Source organism: Monodelphis domestica, chromosome 1, assembly GCF_027887165.1.
Source record: "Monodelphis domestica isolate mMonDom1 chromosome 1, mMonDom1.pri, whole genome shotgun sequence".
NCBI lineage: Eukaryota > Metazoa > Chordata > Mammalia > Didelphimorphia > Didelphidae > Monodelphis > Monodelphis domestica.
This window is the reverse complement of record NC_077227.1, coordinates 463703725-463724003: the sequence shown is the minus strand read 5'-3', so window position 1 is coordinate 463724003 and position 20279 is coordinate 463703725. Positions and strand designations below refer to the sequence as shown.

The 20279-nt window shown below is 41.0% G+C and overlaps 1 protein-coding gene across 4 annotated transcripts in view; it reads right to left on the bottom strand.

Annotated features, from left to right (window-relative positions):
• The window catches only part of HMCN2 (hemicentin 2), a 222500-nt gene extending 202667 nt beyond the window's left edge, over window positions 1–19833 (bottom strand). For all 4 annotated transcript variants that reach the window (XM_056812558.1, XM_056812559.1, XM_056812560.1 and 1 more), the window contains exons 1-3: window positions 19238–19833; window positions 2795–2865; window positions 1903–2061 (exon numbers count right to left, since the gene is read on the bottom strand). In XM_056812558.1, coding sequence (XP_056668536.1) covers window positions 1903–2061; window positions 2795–2865; window positions 19238–19499 — 492 coding nt within the window. In that variant the 5' untranslated portion in view covers window positions 19500–19833. The remainder of the gene's footprint in view (window positions 1–1902; window positions 2062–2794; window positions 2866–19237) is intronic.
• Window positions 19834–20279: the final 446 nt, after the last annotated feature.

Genomic DNA, 20279 nt, shown 5'->3' with positions numbered 1-20279 from the left:
AGCAATACCAAAAAAGGAATTGGATGAAAAATGCATTAGATTTGGGGCCAAGAGACCAGGATTCATCTTGTGGCTCTGCCGGGTCATACTTTTGTGGCCCTGTGAAATCATTTCCTCTCTTTCTCATCCTCAGCTTCTACATCTATAAAATGAGGAGGCTTAGATTAAATAGTCTCTAAGGCCCCTTCCAGCTCTAAAGTCTAGGATCTGTATAGGCAGCCCCTTCCAGCAGAGTTCCACCCACCTCTGGACCTCTAGGGAAGAAAGCAATAACAGAACCTTAAAGGGTATTTAAGGAAATTGTCTTGATCCACATCAGAGGCTTCCAATCCATTCTTTTTTTTTTTAAACCCTTACCTTCCATCTTAGAATCTATACTATATATTGGTTCCAAGGTGGAAGAGCAGAAAGACCTAGGCAATGGGAGTTAAGGGGTCTAGACAAGAGTCACACAGCTAGGAAGTGTCTGAGGCCAAATAACCCATTCATTTCAAGTGGTCTATGAATCCCTATGAAAATCCATATTTTCCTCCACCTACAGTGAGTGGTACAACTAGTATCTGGACCAATGGGGCTCTCAGAAAATATAAAACATTAAAATAGTATTCTCCTATACAAAGCCTTGGATTTTGAAAGGCCATGACAGTAAGCTTTGGTTGGTTCTACCATGATGTAAAGGGTTCACATACAGCCTTGTGGACAGATTGAATTTACTACTTAAGAATTAACCCAGCGAAGAAGAGACTGATCCAGGATAGATGATATCATATTCTTCTTTGGCCATGGCAACCATGAAATAAAGGCAAATTTCAAATGGTTTTTGGTCCTATTTGGGGCCCATTGCATTGCTATGCGGAAGATGGTGAAGTGGTAGAAAGAGGGGAAGGGAGTAGGATTAATAATCACCAGCTTTTAGATCATCTAATAACTGTTGACACTATCAGTGTAACATCTTTGTCCAATGAACAGCCTTATATCTGAGGAAATTGGAAATCAATGGTCTATGTAGTTGACAGTTGATCCCACACTGAATTATAGTACTTAAGAGTAGCCTCTGAGTCTGGTCCACACAGCTGTGTGGCCACTAAATAGCCTATATCTATAGACTCCTCCCTTTTATTAGTTAACTCACTTCAAGAAAACTGGCCTCTCAGTCCCTGTTGTTAGTGCAGAAAGTCCCTCTGACAGGGACATGAGAATTAAAGAACAGCCTTGTTCTCAAGGCTATGATTGTTAGAAACCATTCCCCGCTTCTCCCCTCCTCCAATCCTAGGGATGAGCTAAAGAGGGGCAGGAAGTTCACAATGGAAAGCCCACAATGTTCTTGGGCACCTGACAGCAGAGATGCACAGGGTGAACCTTCTTGCAAGGCAGTTATGGTCCCATCCAGATGGGACCTTCTCACTAGCCTCCTTAAGGAAAAAAAAACCCACAACTCAACACTTCCAAACATTGAGACAATGGGAAAAATAACTCGTGAGCCATATGAAGAAAAGAGATCTGGATGCCAGGAAAATGATGGATTGCATAAACTTTGACAGGGTGTAAAAGCAGTAGGGGTGGTATGGTCTTTATCAAAAATAACTCCATGTGGAGAGAGTTGCAAGCCCCAGCCTCAGCAGGCTTGAGGCCAGGAAGATGAGAACACACTTGGAAGTAACCAGGTTAGTTTCAGACTTGTGGGCTCATGATTCTTGTCCAGCTGGGGGACTGGCCCCCAGACTGTCGAAGAAAAAGGCATTGTCCTTAACCCCATCTTCCTCTCCTTACTCCAGCAAGCTGATATCCACAGCTAGCAGCTAGCAGCTTCCCACAGAGGTCAAGGAGCCCCCATTTCCCCATGGCTCTGCCCTGCCCCAACCCTTCTAGCCCCCTCCATTAGAGGGATAGCCTGATACCCACCTGAGACTGTTTGAGCTGGAGAAGTCGGAGCAGCTCTGGCTTCCGGTGATAATCCTTGGCCCGGGCATCCGAAAATACGTAGATGAAGGAACTAGGATTGGAGATCTCCACTGCAGCCTTGATAGCGCCAATACTCATCTCCGGACAATCACCTCCACCCTGTGACCCAAGTCATTATTAAGATAGTGTTCCCTGACCTTCAGTCTAGGAAACACAAAGAAACTTACGGGGAGAACAGTGGAGTCCTCTCAAATTCATGTAACATTCCACTGGTTCAACCAAACATCTGTCTCTGCATTTATCCTCTCCGCAACTAGATCAGTCTCACAAGCAAAGACATACCACCTTCTTCATCTTCTCTCTTCCTCTTACCCCAGATACCTCTTGTCTCTGCCCTCACCAAAAACTAACAAAGGGGATTCATTGAACTCAAGACATTGCAACAGACAAAATGTGACTCCATGCACCACTATTCTTTTTCAGACATGGTGGAACACTTCAAATATATATATATGTTCTTTTTTAAAATCTTGGTTAGTTTTGCTAAACATTTGTTACCTTTTTTATTTGTTATGTGAGATAGCTATAGATAAAAGGGAAGAAATATTTTCAGAAATATAGATAACATAAAAACAAAATATACCAGTAAAAACTTATTAGGAAAAAAATGCCTTAGTGACTTTAAAAAAAAGTCTTGTTTCACCAGTGTATAAGAACATGCATCCTAGCCAAAATTCTCAAAGGATGAAGGAACAAGACACCAGGATGTTCTAGCCTTCCATGATTGGCCTAGGAGTTTGGACAGGAATAGGCAAGAGAGAGGCAAAGGATGAATACTACTTAGGAGGAAACCAAGACTCCTGAGAAACAGGAACCCTGAAGGCAGCCTCACCTGTACATAGAGTTCCCTCAATTCTCGCTGGAACACAGCTGGATCCGATGTAAGGGTCACTGGGCCAATATCTGCCAAAGAGACCAAAACAATCTGGGACCTTCCTCCCAACACAGGAAGGATCCTGCTCTAGAGATGGGGAAGGAAGTGATATCCCACCCTATTTACTCTTCTCTCTGGAGATGAGAATCAAATAGCAACTACCTGAGCTCTAGAACCCTCCTAGATTGTTACTGCCCCTAGAAATAAATGCATACTCATTTGTCTGGCACATAAAGCCCTTCCTAGCCTAGATCAAACTTATCTTTCCAGGCTTCACTTTTATGCACTCTATGGTCCAGCCAAAGTATCATTCTTTTAATAATATGGAAAGAGGTTTCCAGTGATAACAAATGTATAACCCAATGGAATTGCTTGTCATCTCCGGGAGTGGGAAGGGAAGAGGAGAGGGAGACAACAAGAGTCATGTAACCATGGGAAAAAAATTTTGTAAAATAAAAATATAATTATATCAAAGTGTCATCCTTCTGTGCCTCATGAATGGCACACCATCTCCCATCTCTTTATTTTTGTACAGGAGATCCCTCCTCACCTCCTTCTCTTAGACCCGGCTCAAGTACCACCTCCTAGTGAGGCCTTTCTGTTCCTACCTACCAGGGTCCCCCCTCTCCACCACCACTGATAATCTTGTATTTACTTTGTATATATATATTTTTTAATATATTTTATATGTGTGGCCTTTGTCTCTCCTGATAGAATATAAGTTACATGAGGTCAGTCTATTTTTTTGGCTTTGTTTTTATTTAACTGAAGTGAAGGTAGATGGTAGTGGATAGAGTGCTGTACATGAAATCAGAATTATTCTTCCTTATGAGTTCAAATCTGGCTCAGACACTTACTAGCTATGTGGCCCTGGGCAAGTCACTTAACCCAGTTCTTTACCTGAAAAATGAGCTGGAGAAGGAAATGACAAGCCATTCCAGTATCTTTACCAAGAAACCCCAAATGGGATCAAAAAGAGTCAGACACAACTGATATAACTGAACAACACACTGAAACATGAGAGCAAATACTTACAGGATTAACATATATATAATCCCCCCAGATTGTTACCCCAAAAGATTATAATCACAGAATTAAAACCTAAAGACCTATACGCACTACTTCTCCCTTCTCTCTCAAGCAAAGGCATACATAAACACTCCACACCCATTGCAGGCAAAGTATGACAGGTAAATTAATCATTACTTTGAAACACAAGTTACTGACACACTTTGCTGGTTCATAACCAAGCAACCTTGCCAGGTGCCTGAATCAAGCATGAGAAATATACAACTTGGAAATTGAGGAAAATCCCAATTCTGGTCTATCTTAAATTAACCTCTAACCCTGTACCTAGCTACAAAATGTTTTGTTACCCATCTCCTAAGTAATTGTGATTGATTGTGAAAGCTGACCAAAAGTAACAATGATTCCCCTAATTGGTCATCCCTTAGGTTAAGAGGGACTAACCTCCAGATCACTTTTTTAATATTTTATGTTTATGTCATTCATCTATTTCTGTTATAGCAACAATCTTTCATTGACTATCTCCTTAGGCTTAGCATCTGTTGTTGGGTTCTATGGGAATATGTATGTTGAAAAATGATTGTGTTCCAGAAAAGTAGGTACTCACTGAACCTATAAAATAAACCAACCCCTGTGCCTTGAACAGAAGAAAGAAAGAAAGAAAGAAAGAAAGAAAGAAAGAAAGAAAGAAAGAAAGAAAGAAAGAAAGAAAGAAAGAAAGAAAGAAAGAAAGAAAGAAAGAAAGAAAGAAAGAAAGAAAGAAAGAAAGAAAGAAAGAAGGAAAGAAGGAAAGAAGGAAAGAAGGAAAGAAAGAAAGAAAGAAAGAAAGAAAGAAAGAAAGAAAGAAAGAAAGAAAGAAAGAAAGAAAGAAAGAAAGAAAGAAAGACTACAAAGCAAGTTGAGAATCTGCCCCTTCCTCCAATAGCACACACAGACTCCCCCATACTCCATCTCAGAGGTATATGCCTGTTACTCCACTCTATACCACATTGAGAGGCCACTTCAGGAATTTCAAGTAAAGGAGAAGGTTGAAATTGGAGAAAGACTACAATTCAGTAGAAATCATGTTGGCTTTGGAGTTAGAAGGCTTGGATTCAAATATTGGTTCAGCCATGTATTAGGTAGATGATGACCTTGAACAACACTTGCTCACTCTTTCTTAGTTTCTAATCTACAAAATGAGGAGGTGAGACTAGATGATCTCCAAAGTCCCTTCCACCTTTCAGTCAATGAGCCAATGAAATCAATGTAAGTTCTTCTGAGCCCTGGGCCACATTTCATGAGGTTAATTCCACACTTCAGGGAACTGTCTTCTCAATGGTGGAATGACTTTTTCAATAATTAAACCAATTAAAAATCATGCCTTTTCATAAAGTTCAAGATAGATGAGCCTCCAAAGATGACCCTGACCTGAATCTTTTCTTTAAACACTTCCTTTCTGTCTTAGAATCAATACAGTGTAGAGGTTCTAAGAGAGAAGAGTGAAAAGGGCTAGGCAATGGGAGTCAAGTGACTTGCCCAAGGTCACATAGCTAGAAAGTGTCTGAAGCCAAATTTGAACCCAGGACTTCCTGTCTCTGGACCTGGCTCTCAATCCACTGAGCCACCCAGTTGCCCCCCCTGAATCTTTCTTAATCATAGATACATTATCTTGACTGAGAGCATCATGGCACAGGAGTTGAAACATTGGAGCCTCAGACACATACAAACTCCATGATTGGGGGGAGCAGGCAGGATAGAAGAGGGAATAAACATTTATATAGCATCTACTATGTGCAGGGAGCACTGTACTATACACTTTAAAAAGATTATCTCATGTGACTTAACTTCTCTGAGCCTTAATTTCCCTATCTGTAAAAGAAAGTAACTAGGCTTAATTACCTTTTAGGGCCCTTTTGGCTCCAAACCAATGATCCTTGGAAGCAGATTTTAAAATAACATAAGAGTCCGAGAGTCAGTGAGTCAATCAATAAGCATTTATTAAGCATATACTGTTTGCAGGGGAAGAGTAAGTCATGGGAAATAGAGACAGTGGAGACCTTAGAGATAATACTGTTCAATTTCCTCATTTTACCAAAAAGGTCCATTGAGATGGACTTGTCCAAAGGGAAGGAAGGAAGGAAGGAAGGAAGGAAGGAAGGAAGGAAGGAAGGAAGGAAGGAAGGAAGGAAGGAAGGAAGGAAGGAAGGAAGGAAGGAAGGAAGGAAGGAAGGAAGGAAGTAGAACAAGGATAGGAACCCAGGTCTTCTAAACCCAATCCCAGCACTCTTTCCACCAGACTTTAGGTGGACATCCCATTTCAATAGCTCTACCCACTGCTTTCCAAACAGCAGAGACGTTACATATGGTCCTTAATTAACGCCAGCCCATCAATTCCATTTTTTGCAGGGTACCTGACCCACTGTCATTACTCAGAGAGAAATGGTAAGAGACAGTAATATATGACCTGATGCTCCAAGCAATGGAAGGCATTTTCATCAGCAGGAGTTAGAGAAAGGCACTAGGTCCTAGATCCCTCCCTCCCTTTGTCCAGCCAACATTGACTCGAGTAAGAAAGTCCCCCAGACCATATATTAGATTTTAGACTTAACAAGCATTTCTTAAGCACATACTTTGTGCCAGGCACTGTGCTAATTGATTGACAAATATTATCTCACTTGACCCTCTGAACAATCCTGAGAGGAAAGGAGGTACTGTTATTATCCTCATTTTACAGATGCAAAAACTGGGGCAGATATAAATTGTCACTTGCCCAAGGTCGCTCAGCTAGTAAGTGACTGAGGTTACATTTGAACTCAGGTCTTCCTGATTCTAAGTCCAGGATGCTATCCTACCTGCCTCAATATATAATGGAGCATGGTATCCTGTCCATGCAAAGAAGATGCTACTCTACTATTCCACTGTCCATGAACCATGCCATGCTGGGGGATTTTCCTCAGTGGTATGGATAGTTTTGTATCACACCATCCATACTTCCCCTTGAGGTGATGTACACAGACTGACCAGAGCTGGGGGAGAAATATGGGTAAAAGAAAAACAGGAACCTAACTTGTCTGTGATGAGCAGCATGCTGTACCCCTAACCTTGGTCCCCTTATTACTTCTCTCTAAGAAACTGAAAGCAGAGCACAGGAGATGGTCCACCGATCACACAGATATGTTTTCTATATCCCCTAGGAACAAGGCAGAGAGCAAGGGTTCTGGGAAATCATATCACCTCATGGAAATGCTCCCTGGGTATATGAGTTGGGTTTCTCGGAGCTGAAGGAATTTCAAAGACGCTGAGCCAGGTGCTTATTGAAGCCCCAGAGTCTGTTGGCAAACTCCCAGCAAAACACTCCCCCAGGTCACAAGGCATGATGCACTCTGCATGCTAAGCAGACACAGCTTCCTCAGGGCCATGTCTCATGGGAGCCCTCCTCTTACGGGAACCATATATTGATGAGTTTTCCTATAACCTGCTTTAAGAATCACATTAGAACCACCAATTCAAAGCTACAAGGGACCTTTTTTCTTCTTCCCGACAAAACTGCCAGAACTCCAAGAATGAGACCATCACATTCTCTGACCCTCCTTCACCCCATACAGTCATCAAGCTAGTTATTTCCAAGATGGCTCAACCCAACTCCAGTGCAAAAAAATAATGGGCAAATAATTTATCCTCTCTGGGTCGCCCTTTCTTCATCTGTAAAATGAAGTGGTTGAAGGAGATAACGATTAAGATTCTTTCCAGTTCTAGATTAATTAAGCAAGGATTTATTAAGCAGCTACTATGTGGCAGGCACTATGGTAGGCACTGGAGATAAAAAGACAAAAATGAAACATTTCCTGCCCTCCATAGAAGGCATTCTGGAAGGAAGGGGACATACACTTATAAACATATATAAAAATAAAGACATAAGTACAAGATCTTTTGGTAGGAAGCCTTAACCGCTAATGGGATCAGGAAAGACTTTAAGTAGAAAGTAAAAATTTATCTGAATTTTGAAGAAAACTAGGAATCCTAAGAAGGGGAGGGGAGGAGGGCATGAGACATTGAAAGTATGAAGGACAACTTGGGCAAAGACACTGGAATAGGAGATGAAATATCATGTGTGAGGAACAGACAGAAGGCCAGCTGTACCATAACATATGTGAAGAGAAGTAGTCTATAATAAGTCCAAAAAAGTATGTTGGAGCCAGGTTATAAGAGGGCCTCCCTTAAATACCAAATAGAGTTTGTATTTTATTCTATAGGTAATAGGGAGTTAATGAAGTTTACTGAGTAGTGGCATAATATAGTTAGATCAATAATCATTCTGATAGCAAGACAATATATTAGAGAGGAGAGAGATTGGGGGCATGGAGACCAATTAGAAAACTATTTCAATAGTATGGATGAAAAGCAATAAGGGCCCAAACTAGAGTAATGGCTCTAATTTGGGTCTGCAGAGAAGGGAACAGATATAACCAACACTGTAGAAGCAAGATTGCCATTATTTGGTAATTGATTTGGTTATGTGAGTGTGATGATGTGTGAAAGAGGGAGAGATATGAATGACTCTCAAGAATGACCCAGTTGGTAGGGGTGTGGCAAAATTCCAACACTAATGCATTGCTGGTGGAGTTGTAAATTGATCCAACCATTCTGGCGGGCAATTTGGAACTATGCCCAAAGGACTTTAAAAGAATGCATTGCTTTTGATCCAGCAATATCACTACTAGGTCTGTATTCTAAAGAGACTTTAAAAAATGGGAAAGGATGTGTCTGTACAAAAATATTTATACCTGCTCTTTTTGTGGTGGCAAAGAATTGGAAAATAAAGGGTTGTCCCTCAATTAGGGAATGGCTGAACAAATATGTGGTATATGGTGATGGAATACTATTGTGCTATAAGGAACAATGAACAGGATGATTTCAGAAAGAGCTGGAAAGACCTACATGAACTGATGCAGAGTGAAATAATCAGAACCAGGAGAACATGGTACACACAGTAACTGAAAGAAACATTGTGGAACAATCAAATGTGATAGATTGCTACTAACAGCAAAACAATGATACAGAACAATTCTGAGGAACTTATAAAAAAGAAAGCTATCCACCTCCAGGGAAAAAAAACTGTTGGAATAGAAATGCAGATGAAAACATATGCTCTATTACTTGTTTATTTGTATATATGATTTGGGGTTTGGATTTTATAAGATTATTCTTTTACAAAAATAAGTAATATGGAAATATGTTTTGAGTGATAATACATATATAACACAGTGGAATTGCTTGTCAACTCTGGAAAAGGGGAAGGAAGATGGGGGAGACAACATGAATCATGTTACATTGGAAAACTTGTGTGTAAATTTATTATTGGAATAAAATAAAGATATAATTTTTAAAAAATTATCCAGAGATTGTAAAACTGGGTGATGGTGATTATAATAGCCATTACTTCTTAAAGTTACAGGTTACAAAGTACTTTTCTTGCATCAACTTTGTGAAGTAAGTAGTGCAAAGAAGTTTTATACCCATTATATAGTTGAGGAAATTGATGCTCAGTAGCTTGCCCATAGTCCCACAGCTAATAAATGTCAGAACTGAGGCTAGAACCAACATCTTTTTAAAAATTAATTTTTATTGATATAATTTTTCTACTACCTTCATTTACACACACATACATGTGCACACACAGACACACACATAGAAAAGGAAAGAAGAGGAAGGAGGTAGGGTAGGGTTATAAATTAGCATAATCATTTTGCAAAGCAATTTGGAATTATGAAAAGGAAGTGATTGAAATAGCCACATATAAAATGTCTGTGATCCAAAGACCCCGCAGTTAGACATATACCCCAAAGTGTTTAATGACAAAAAGAAAGAACATATGTATAGCAACATATTTATCATATACCAGCACTTTTTGTAATAGTAAAGAACTGAAATAAAATATTTATTTCCTAAATATCTATTGCCTAGAGAATGGCTAAACAGATTGTGGCACCTGAATGAATGTAAAGAACCTATTACTCTACTATAGGGAATGAAGAATACAGAGAAGCATGAGAGGATTTGCATGAACTGATGCAGAGTGAAGAAAGCAGAACCAGGAAAACAAAGTTCTATAATGACTACCATCTAAATAGAAAGAACAGCAAAATGAAACCCTCAAAAGTGAATGCAATAAAATTACAGTGATCAAGCTTGGTCCCAAAGAATAGAGTAGACAGCTATCCCGGGAGTTTGACTATGAAAGAGAGAAGGGGCCTAAGATGACAATTTCTAGGATTATAGAGTCATGTTAGGATTTTCTTTTTTAAAGATAAGGGTGTCATGGAAATGTTTTTAAGCAATAGGGATGGAACCAATAGAGAAGGAAAGATTAAAGATTGGCAGGAGTTGGGAGAATGATTGTGGGAAAAATCTGCTGAATGAGAGAGGAGGGATCAAGTATATATACATATGGAGGATATAATATTATGTTAATAATGTTACCTGAGGGAAAATGGAATCATGTTAGAATGGAGACTCAAAGGAAGCAAAATAGAAAGAACAAAACTTTGTTTTTCATATACGATATTCCATCTCCCATCTCCATGCCTTTGTACTGGCTATATCCCATGCCAACAATGTACTCCTTCTTCACCTCCACCTCTTAGAATTTCTGGTTTCCTTCCTTTGAAACTTAGTTGGAGCACCATCTTTTACAATCTACCTGAAGCCTTTCCTCACCACCCCACTCCAGCATCCTCACCTTCCAAAAATTACCTTGTTTTTATTTTGTATGTGTATATACACAGATATTGCCTCTTCATACAGAATGTAAGCTCTTTGAAGACAGGGAATGTTTCATTTTTGTCTTTTTTTCCCATGCCTTGAAGGCCCTAGTACAGACATTAGCATGGTGCCTGATGTCCCTGCCACCTCATTTTAAAAAGAAATAGTTCAGACCCAGAAGTCACTGGGGGTTACCTGAAAGTTCGCAGAGTGGCATGTACACATTCATTCCTCACCAATAAAAGTATTCAGAAAATCCCCCAACTCGCCCACCACGTTTACTCTGTGTATGCATGTATGTATGAGAGACAGAGAAAAAGAAAGGGAAGCAGTGATAGAGAATAAAAGAGAAAGAAGAGAGGGGGAAAGAAAATGAGAGAGTGAGGAAGAGTGAGGGAAGGAAGGAAGGAAGATGGAGGGAAGGAGAAAAGGGAGAGAGAATAAGGGAAGGAAAGAGAAAAAGAGAAGAGGGAAGGAAGGAAGAAAAGGAAGAAAGAAAGGAGGAAAAGAAAGAGGGAGGTAGCAAAAGAAAAGATTGAAAGAAGGAAGAAAGGAAGGAAGGAGAGAAGAAAGAAAGGGGAAAGAAAGAAAGAAAGAAAGAAAGAAAGAAAGAAAGAAAGAAAGAAAGAAAGAAAGAAAGAAAGAAAGAAAGAAAGAAAGAAAGAAAGAAAGAAAGAAAGAAAGAAAGAAAGAAAGAAAGAAAGAAAGAAAGAAAGAAAGAAAGAAAGAAAGAAAGAAAGAAAGAAAGAAAGAAAGAAAGAAAGAAAGAAAGAAAGAAACTGTAATGCAGTCCTTCAGTGAAGGTCTTATCTCCATGAGCCAGACACAGCTCCTTGTTTGCCTGTCTTTTCATGTCAGCACCATGACTAGTATTTGTGCCCGGCACTTTGCTGGGATCAGCACAGGCCTCTGAATCTAAAAGGAGGCTGGTACCCTGGGACCAAGCAGAAGAGCTGGATTATCTCCCAACATGAAGAATTGATTTTCTCCCATCTTTATTTTATTATGGGAGACTAGTTAATAGTAATGTCACTCAAAGGGTTTCCCAAGGGCCCATCAACACCACACGACATTCCCATCATACACACATACACACACACATACACACACACACACACACACACACACACATGCACAGGGCACTTTCTGTACTAAAGCTGCCTATAGCTCTCAGGCAGGCAATAAGGATTGATTGCTTACTTGTACAGAAGCCTAAACTGAGTGGTGTTCTAGGGAGGGAAGAGGGTGAGAAAGAATTTACAAAGGAATAGGAATATCCCCCTCTCAGGACACTTAATGGGCCAGGAAAGGAGACAGAATACTAGCGTGAAAAGAACTAAAGAGAAGACCCCCACCATTCCTTTGTACAGGCTGTGTTCCTGCTGCCTCATCCTCCAACTCTCATTTGTCTGGAATGCATCTCTGCCCCTTAAAATTCTGGGCTTCCTTCAAGATCAGGGGCTCCCTCTTATGAGATGCCTTTCTTAACCCTGCCTTCCCTAATTGTTTAGGCTCTTTTTCTTTATCTATTTAGATTTTAACTATTTTATTACCTATTTAGAATCTGTATCCCTCTCCTAACCCCTCAGAAAAATGTAAGAGCCTTGAATCAACAACATTTAAGTGCTTACTATGTGCTAGACCTGCAATAGATGCTGGTGATTCCAAGAGAAAATAAAACTATCCCTGCCCTCAAGGAGCTTAGTTTCTCTGGGGGAAATACCATGTACACATAGGAATAAATATAATGTATACAAAGTAAATACAAGGTCCTTTGGGCTGATAGTGGGAGGCACTGGTAGCAAGGACATGGGGATGAAGAAAGACCTTAAGTAGGAAATGGTATTTGCTCTGAGCTTTAAAGAAAGCTAACAAATCCAAGAGGTAGAAGTAAAGGGAGATTACATTCCAGGCATGGGGTGCAGCCTGGGCAAAGGTATGGAGATGGGAGATCAAATGGCAAGTGTGTATAGCTAGTTTGGAGAATACCAAATTGTGCCTAGAGGAAAGAAGTATATAATAAACTTAGAAAAGTAGGGAGGGATCAATTTGTAAAGAGACCTTAAAGCTAAACAGGTTGAATAGCTCATGAGCAGGGGAGCAACATGGTCAGAGTGTGTTTTGGCAGCTATTTGGAGGATGAATTGGAGAGGGGAGAGAATGATCTGCTTTTTGCTTGAGTTGTTTTGTCCTTATATCCCCAGTGCCCAAAACAGTGCCTTTTAGATGGCTACTGAATAAATGCCTGTTTAATTGAAGTATTGAATCTACCACCCATACTAAAAGTACTATATATATATATATATATATATATATGCATAGACATATATAGATATGGCATCTAAGGCAAGGGCAACAGAAGATCACCAGCACTCCTGATCAGGGGACCCACTGCAGACCAGGCCAAAATCTCTGGGTTTTAGATCAGGATATCCCTAGAACCTAGGGGCAGGGGTATAACCATAGGAAGTATAGACCATCATGGGAAAATCCCTATTTCTTCCAAGTCATCAATAATCCTATGAAAAAATGTTCTAAATGCCTCTTGATCAGAGAAATGCAAATTAAAACAACTCTGAGGTCTCACCTTACACCTAACAGACTTGCCAATATGAAAATAAAGGGAAATGATCATTCCAAAAGGTAGGAAGGTTTCTTAAATGTTCTGGAAAAGTATAATTTTTCTTATAGCAACTGTTCAGAATATACAAGTTCTTTAAAATTTGAAATATTGAAATACACCAAAGTAAATGACACACTATGATGGGATTTGATGGGTTTAACAAATGACTTTTCATGTCACAAATTAAAATAATAAACCACACAATGATTTTCAATCTGTAAAAATATATATGTATATACACATATACATATTAGCCTCTATGTCTTCCTCTGTCAAAAGAGAGCGTCAGAAAAATTCCAAATTATGGAATACAAAGGTAATGGAATACTAATGTGCTTTAAAAAATTATGAAAAGGATCAATAATCACGTGGAAAAGGTTCTAAATCCCTCCTGATTAGAGAAATGCAAATCAAAACAATTCTGAGGTACCATCTTACACCTGGCAGATTGGCCAATATGAAAGTAAAGGAAAATAATAAATGCTGGAGGGGATGTGGCAAAATTGAGACACTAATGCATTGCTGGTGGAGTTGTGAATTGATTCAACCATTCTGGAAGGCAATATAGAATTATGCCCAAAGGGCTTTAAAAGAATGCCTACCCTTTGATCCAGCCATAGCTCTACTAGATTTGTACCCTAAAGAGATAATAATGAAAAATGTTTGTACAAAATATTCATAGCTGCGCTCTTTGTGGTGGCAAAAAAAATGGGAAATGAGAGAATGCCCTTCAATTGGGGAATGGCTGAACAAATTGTGGTATATGCTGGTGTTGGAATACTATTGTACTGTAAGGAATGATGAACTAGAGAATTTTTATATGAACTGGAAGGACCTCAATGAACTGATATAGAGCAAAATGAGCAGAACCAAGGGAACATTGTAAACAGAAAGTGAAACACTGTGGAACAATTCAATGTAATGAACTTTGCTACAACAAGGCAATCCCAAAGGACAGGAATGAATGTTATCCACATCAAGAGAAAGAACTGTGAGAGTAGAAACACAGAAGAAAAAACAAATTATTTACCATTTGTTTATATGGATATTATGATTGGGGGTTTGGGTTTTAAAAGACTGCTCTATTGCAAATATGAAAATAGGTATAAGTGGTAACATTTGTATAAGCCAGTGGAAGTGTTTGTTGGAACTGGGAGGGGGTAGGGAAGAGAGGAGGGGAAGAAAATGATTCATGTAGGGGGTAGCTGGGTGGCTCAGTAGATTGAGAATCAGGCCCAGAGACAGGAGGTCCTTAGGTTCAAATCTGGCCTCAGACACTTCCTAGCTATGTGACCCTGGACAAGTCACTTGAGCCCCATTGCTTAGCTCTTATCATTTTTTCTGCCTTGGAATCAATACACAGTATTGATTCTAAGATGGAAGGTAAGGGTTTTAATGAATTATGCAAACATGGAAAAATATTTTTAAAAAGATATATAAGTTCAACTTATAAAAAATGAGATAAAATCAAAGGCTAATTTCAGAGAAATCTGGGAAGATTTATAGGAACTGAAAAAGAGTGAGTGGAGGAGAACCAAGAGAACAGCTTAAACAGTAACAGCAACATTGTAAAGACAAATACTTTTGAAATATTTAGGAATTCTACTAAATGCAATGTCCAAAGATAAAGAACCATTTATAAAGAATGTTGCTCCTACCTTGTGCCATCAATTGTGAGCAAATCACTTAACCCCTGGATTGCCTAGTCTTTACTTCTTGCCTGCCTTGGAACCACAGTATTGATTCTAAGACAGAAGGTAAGGGTTAAAAAAAAAAAGCAGAATACTGCCCACCTCCTGGCAAAGAAGTAATGGACTCATAGTGCAAAATGAAATGTATTTTCTGGACTTGGCCAATTCAGAAATTTGTTTCACTTGATATATTTATCTGTTACAAAAATAAGGAGTTTTTTCCCATTGTTTTTCAATGACAAGAGGACGAGAGAAAACGGATTTTTTTTCACTGAAAAAATTTTCATTTAATTAAAATTAAAAAAGAAACAAGCATAGCCAATGTGCTGACAATACTTTTTTTTTTGGTAACAAGAATTTTTGGAAGAGGAAGTTAGTAATAGTGATAAATAAAATAAAATAGTGTTCATGATTAAAAAACCGATTAAATTGTATAATAATAGTGACAAAATAATAGTATAATAATAATTTTTAAGGAAGAGAAGGAAGAAAAGAGCATCAATGAAATATTTTAAAATGACAAAAAAGGCTCTTAGAAAACAGACAAGCAGAGTGGTTTTGTTATATTCAATTTAACATGTGCCTTAAAAATTTTATATGACAGAAGCTCACAATTAGAAACACAATCCTTGTTGTCTATATGTTGAAATGTTTCTATCCATTAAGTTCATAATTTTAAAAAAAGTAAATTGATATAAAAAATAACACCTAGGCATCAGGAATCATTAGTTAAAACAGGAGGCTGTCAGAGAGCTGGCTTCTTCTCCCAGGGTCAGTCTCCTGGCCTCCCTTGCAGCCATCTGATTGAATTCTGGGGTTTCTATCTTTCTTACACTAAATAGTATTCCTACCCCCCAAAACAAGGGTACCCTCTAGACATTTGTACAAGGAATGGTTTGTGGCGTATATATAACAATAATAAGCATTTATATGATATTTTAAGGTTTGCAAAGTGATTTGCAAATACTTCATTTTCCTCACAAAGAGACCCTAGAATATAGGTGCTATTACTATCTGTATTTTACAAATGAAGAAACTGAGACTGACAGAAGTTAAGTGACTCACCTAGGGTCACAGCATCTGAGGCTGAACTTGAGTTCAGTAACCCCTGACTATACATTCAGTGCTCTAAACATTGCACAGCCTAGCACAAGATTTCTCGCTATTTGGACACCAGTAGGACAGACCTAGGAGCAATGGGCAGAAACTAAAGAAAGGTAGATAAGAAGTTAATGTAAAGGAAAACTTCCTAATCATTAAAACTATCCAAATGTGTAAGGGAAATTAATGAGTTCCCTATCACTTCGAGAAGTCTTCAAGAAAAACTAAAATAGGGGCAGCTACATAGCATCAGGCCTGAAGTCTGAAGGTGCTGTGTTCGAATCTAGTCTTAGACATTTCCTCATTGTATGACCGTGGGCAAAGCACTTAACCCCATTGCCTAGCCTTTACCACTCTTCTATCTTAGAGTTGTTACTGACAGAAAGTAAGAATTTAAGAGAAAAAGCTAAAATAACTCTTTCTTGACTGTTTTGTTTCAAGAATTCTTGTTCGAGGACCAGCCAAATTCAAGAGCTCTTCCAGAATAGTCCAAGATTCTATGAGCCTGTGGGGAAAGTGACCAACGCCCCAGACTCGTCCATGGGGTTGGGGTGGGAGGGATAAGGAGGAGGAAAAGCACTGAAACATGGAGACACTGGAGGAAGGGTGAGGCAGGGGAAAGAATACTGGAAGTAGAGCCAGAGAGTCAAGGCCCTGAAGAGTTCAAATCCCAACTGAGCTTTGAGTTGCCCGTATACCCTTGAGCAAGACCTCTTCTCTGGGTCTCAGATTCCTCACTTGTAAAATGAAGGGAGTGAGATAGCATGACCTCTGAGGCCTCTTCCAGCTCTCCTGGTGAAGGAACACAGGAAGAAAGAAAGAATGGTGAAGGGAAAAAGAATGGGAGGTTTCCAAGACAAATCTGAACCCAGAAGGAAAAAATCAAGGATATTTACAGAACATTTGACAAGTTACCAAGCAAGTTCTTCACAACTTTCTTGTGAAGCAGGTAGCATAGAACTGTGACCGCTATTTTTTCAGGTAAGGAGACTGAGAGTAAAATGACTTTCCCACAATTACACAGCTGGACCAAATGAGTTCATGGTGGCAAGCCTTGAACCAAGGCCTCCTGACTACCAGTAGACTCTCTTTCTACTAACCCACATCACCTCTCAGGATATATGAGGAATGGGACTGGGGGAATGTTGGGTGACTGAGGAAATAATGTTAGTTTTCACCATCATCAGAGAAGCCAGGGCCCCATCCTTCATGCTTCCTGGATTTGGTACTTCAGTAGAATTTAGTTTCTTGGGGGCAGAAATTAGTTTTATTTTTGTTTTTAATTTTGTATCCCCCCACTCATGCCACTCACACACTCTCTCTCTCTCTCTCTTTCTCTCTCTCTCTCTCTCTCACACACACACACACACACACACATACACATATGACTTAATAAATGCTCGTGGAATTTAATTAAACTGAATTCATCAGAAACCCACTGCTCTAGAGGTCACGGGGCTAAAAGTTAAGACTTGGGTTCTAAAAAAATGGAACAATGCTTACTGTTTGACCTGGCATAAAACCAAAGATTTACAGCTAGAAGGAACCTCAGAGATCATTGAACTCAATACCCTCATTTTACAGATAAGAAAGCTGAGGTTCAGAGCACTCAAGTGACTTACCCAGATTCACACTAGTAAATGTCTGAGGTAGGATTTGAACCCATGTCCCTGAATTCCAAGTCTAGTGATTTCTAACACATATCAGCAGTTCTGCCTCCTGGGCATATCTCAACTCCTTAATTCAGTTGTGAGTGACTGAAAGGCAAGGTCTGTATCATTTGCCTTTTTTCCTTCTGTTTCGTTCATGTTGACTAGCACCTGGACGGCACACAGTGAGATCTCACTTGCTAACGGTCAAATGAAATTCCACAGGAAAGGGGAAAGATAAGCAAAGGCTTATCTTCATCCAAAGAAACACGCTAGGAGGCACCTCCTTGCCCAAATGCCCAAGAGATCAGAGGGAGGCATGGCCAGAGGAAACAAGAACAGCCCTGATGACTGGCAACAGGGTCAGACTCCCAGGCCATACCTGGGAATGGGTTTAGAAGGCAACAAGTGGGACAATAATCCCACCCAGCTTTGGGTTACTCCACAATTAAAAATGCTTCTTAGATTGACCCAGAAAAAGGAAGGCAGAGCTTTTGGTCAGATGCCCTGCTAGTTCAGAGGCCAAGCTTGAAAAATATCTGGGTAGAGGTAGAAGAGGAGGACCAGGGAGAAAGGCAGCTATTAGTCCAAGAAAATCCCTGAAAGGGTCTGTAGCTTTCTTCCATCCTCCCAACATCCCCTCATTTCTTTCCCTGTGTGAGCTCTGAATTTCTGTTCCATGCGGGAATATCAAATCCCACCCTTCCTTGCTCCTGTTATAGAGAAAGTTGCAGGGGTCAAAGACTCTTGTATTTTTTAAATTAATAATAATAATAGCTTCATTTAGAAGTCCTTACTATATATTAGGCTATATGCTAAGTGCTTTTCCCATTGCGCCACCTAGCTGCTGCTTATATATTATCTTCTATATTCTGCATATATATATACACATACATATATTTGGGAAAAGGCCCTACCAGGCTCTCCTTGAGTGGTGTGTCCAGCCCTGTTTTTGCATAAGCCTGACTAGTTGAGAATCGGGTGGAAGATGGATTTTAGGTGTGAGAGGTAAGGGTGAGCACCACCCAGGTCTAGTGGGAAGCCTCCCTTCAAAGTTCCAGTTTTAGAAGCTTCCTCAGCAATCCCAACAGGGGAGGAGGGCTCCAAGGTTGCCTCGATGTGACTCTCCAGAGTGCAGGTTGTTAGGGTGCATGGATGGAAAGGCACAGAAAGGGAGCCCTAGGACCTTCCCGAAGACAACTTTTTCCGCACTGGGCTGGGGTAGAGAGGGTTCCCAGGGAGAACTCTGCCCAACTCCCCAAGCGAGTGTATATCCAGAGTGCACAAAGGTTCTGTACCTGCGGTTGTGACACAGGCAAAGAGAAGGAGCGCCCGTGGTCTCAGCGACGGCTGTTAAAAACTCCCCCTGGGTTAAGAGGCAGGCGCAGGCCAGCAAGGGAGATTAGGGTCTTCCTAATTGTGCCAGAGCCATGTTCAGAGCGCACAATCAGGGCCCCCTGAGCTTCCCCAGCCAGATTCTCCAGGGTTTGATGCGCTCCGACCGAATGGGCACAGGGCTGCTGGTTCATCAGGTGATTTTACCTCGGGGAAGGGAGGGACAGAATACCTGGGTCATGGAAGGGCACCAGCGCGTAGTTGGCGATGGCTTTACTTCTACCGCTGAGGCTTCTCTCCAGGATCCTGGAGGCGCCCTCCACCACCTGCCTCAGGTCATCCCACATGGAGCCGGTGACATCGAAGACGAAAGCCAGAGTGGCATCTCCGGAGGCGGGAAGGACCGAGTCCCCTGGAGGACCCCCAACAGCCGTTGTCACCAGCAGCAACGGCAGCCCTAGCCCTGGGAGCCACATCAGCGCCCAGGGCGTCATGCCTGCGCTGAGGGCGCACACTTGTTGCCGCTTCTGGGGCAAAGCAGAAAAAAGGGGCGCCTTGCTGGGACTCTCAGTTTTCCCGTCCCGAACTTCAAGATTGCTCTGATTAGCTCTCCCTAGCTCTCCCTAGCTCTCCCCACCCCTCTGCCCTACTCCAAAAAGACCTCCGGGATGAGAGCCCCGAGAGGCGAGCGCACTAATCAGAGCAGCGTAAAGCGCTAGCAGCCACAGCACCGTCTGCGCCCCCGCAAGGCCTCTATCTCGTGAGTGTGGGAAAGGGGCTTGCAGTCTTCGAGTGGGAGCCTGGGCGGATCCTAAAGCCCACTCTGGGCAGGGTCACGAGCCTGCCTCCCGCCCCTCCCCTCGGACTCCCCCCAATCCCCCGTGACTCAAACTTTCCCTTCTCCCTGCGCTCTTCTCTGCTCTGTTCTGTTCCTCTCTGGCGGGGGGGAGGTTAGGGGAGGACACTGGGCTGACAGCTGAAGGAGAAGCAGCCTCAGCCAAGGAGCCAAGAAATGGGAATTAAGGAGAAGTACAGAAATGGGGCCGGTCAGGGAGGAAAGGGACAGAGAGGGGCGGAAGGATCGTGGGGGACACCTGTGCCTCTGTGCCACAGAACGGCCCCTCTGAAAGGAGTCTTTAGGGTGAAACCCAAAGCTCTTTGTTCACACTTTTCTTATAATAATAGTTGGGGGGGGGGGGGGGCGTTAGGCGGTTCAGTGGATTGAGAGCCAGGCCTAGAGATGGGAAGTCCTGGTTTCAAATCTGACCTCAGAC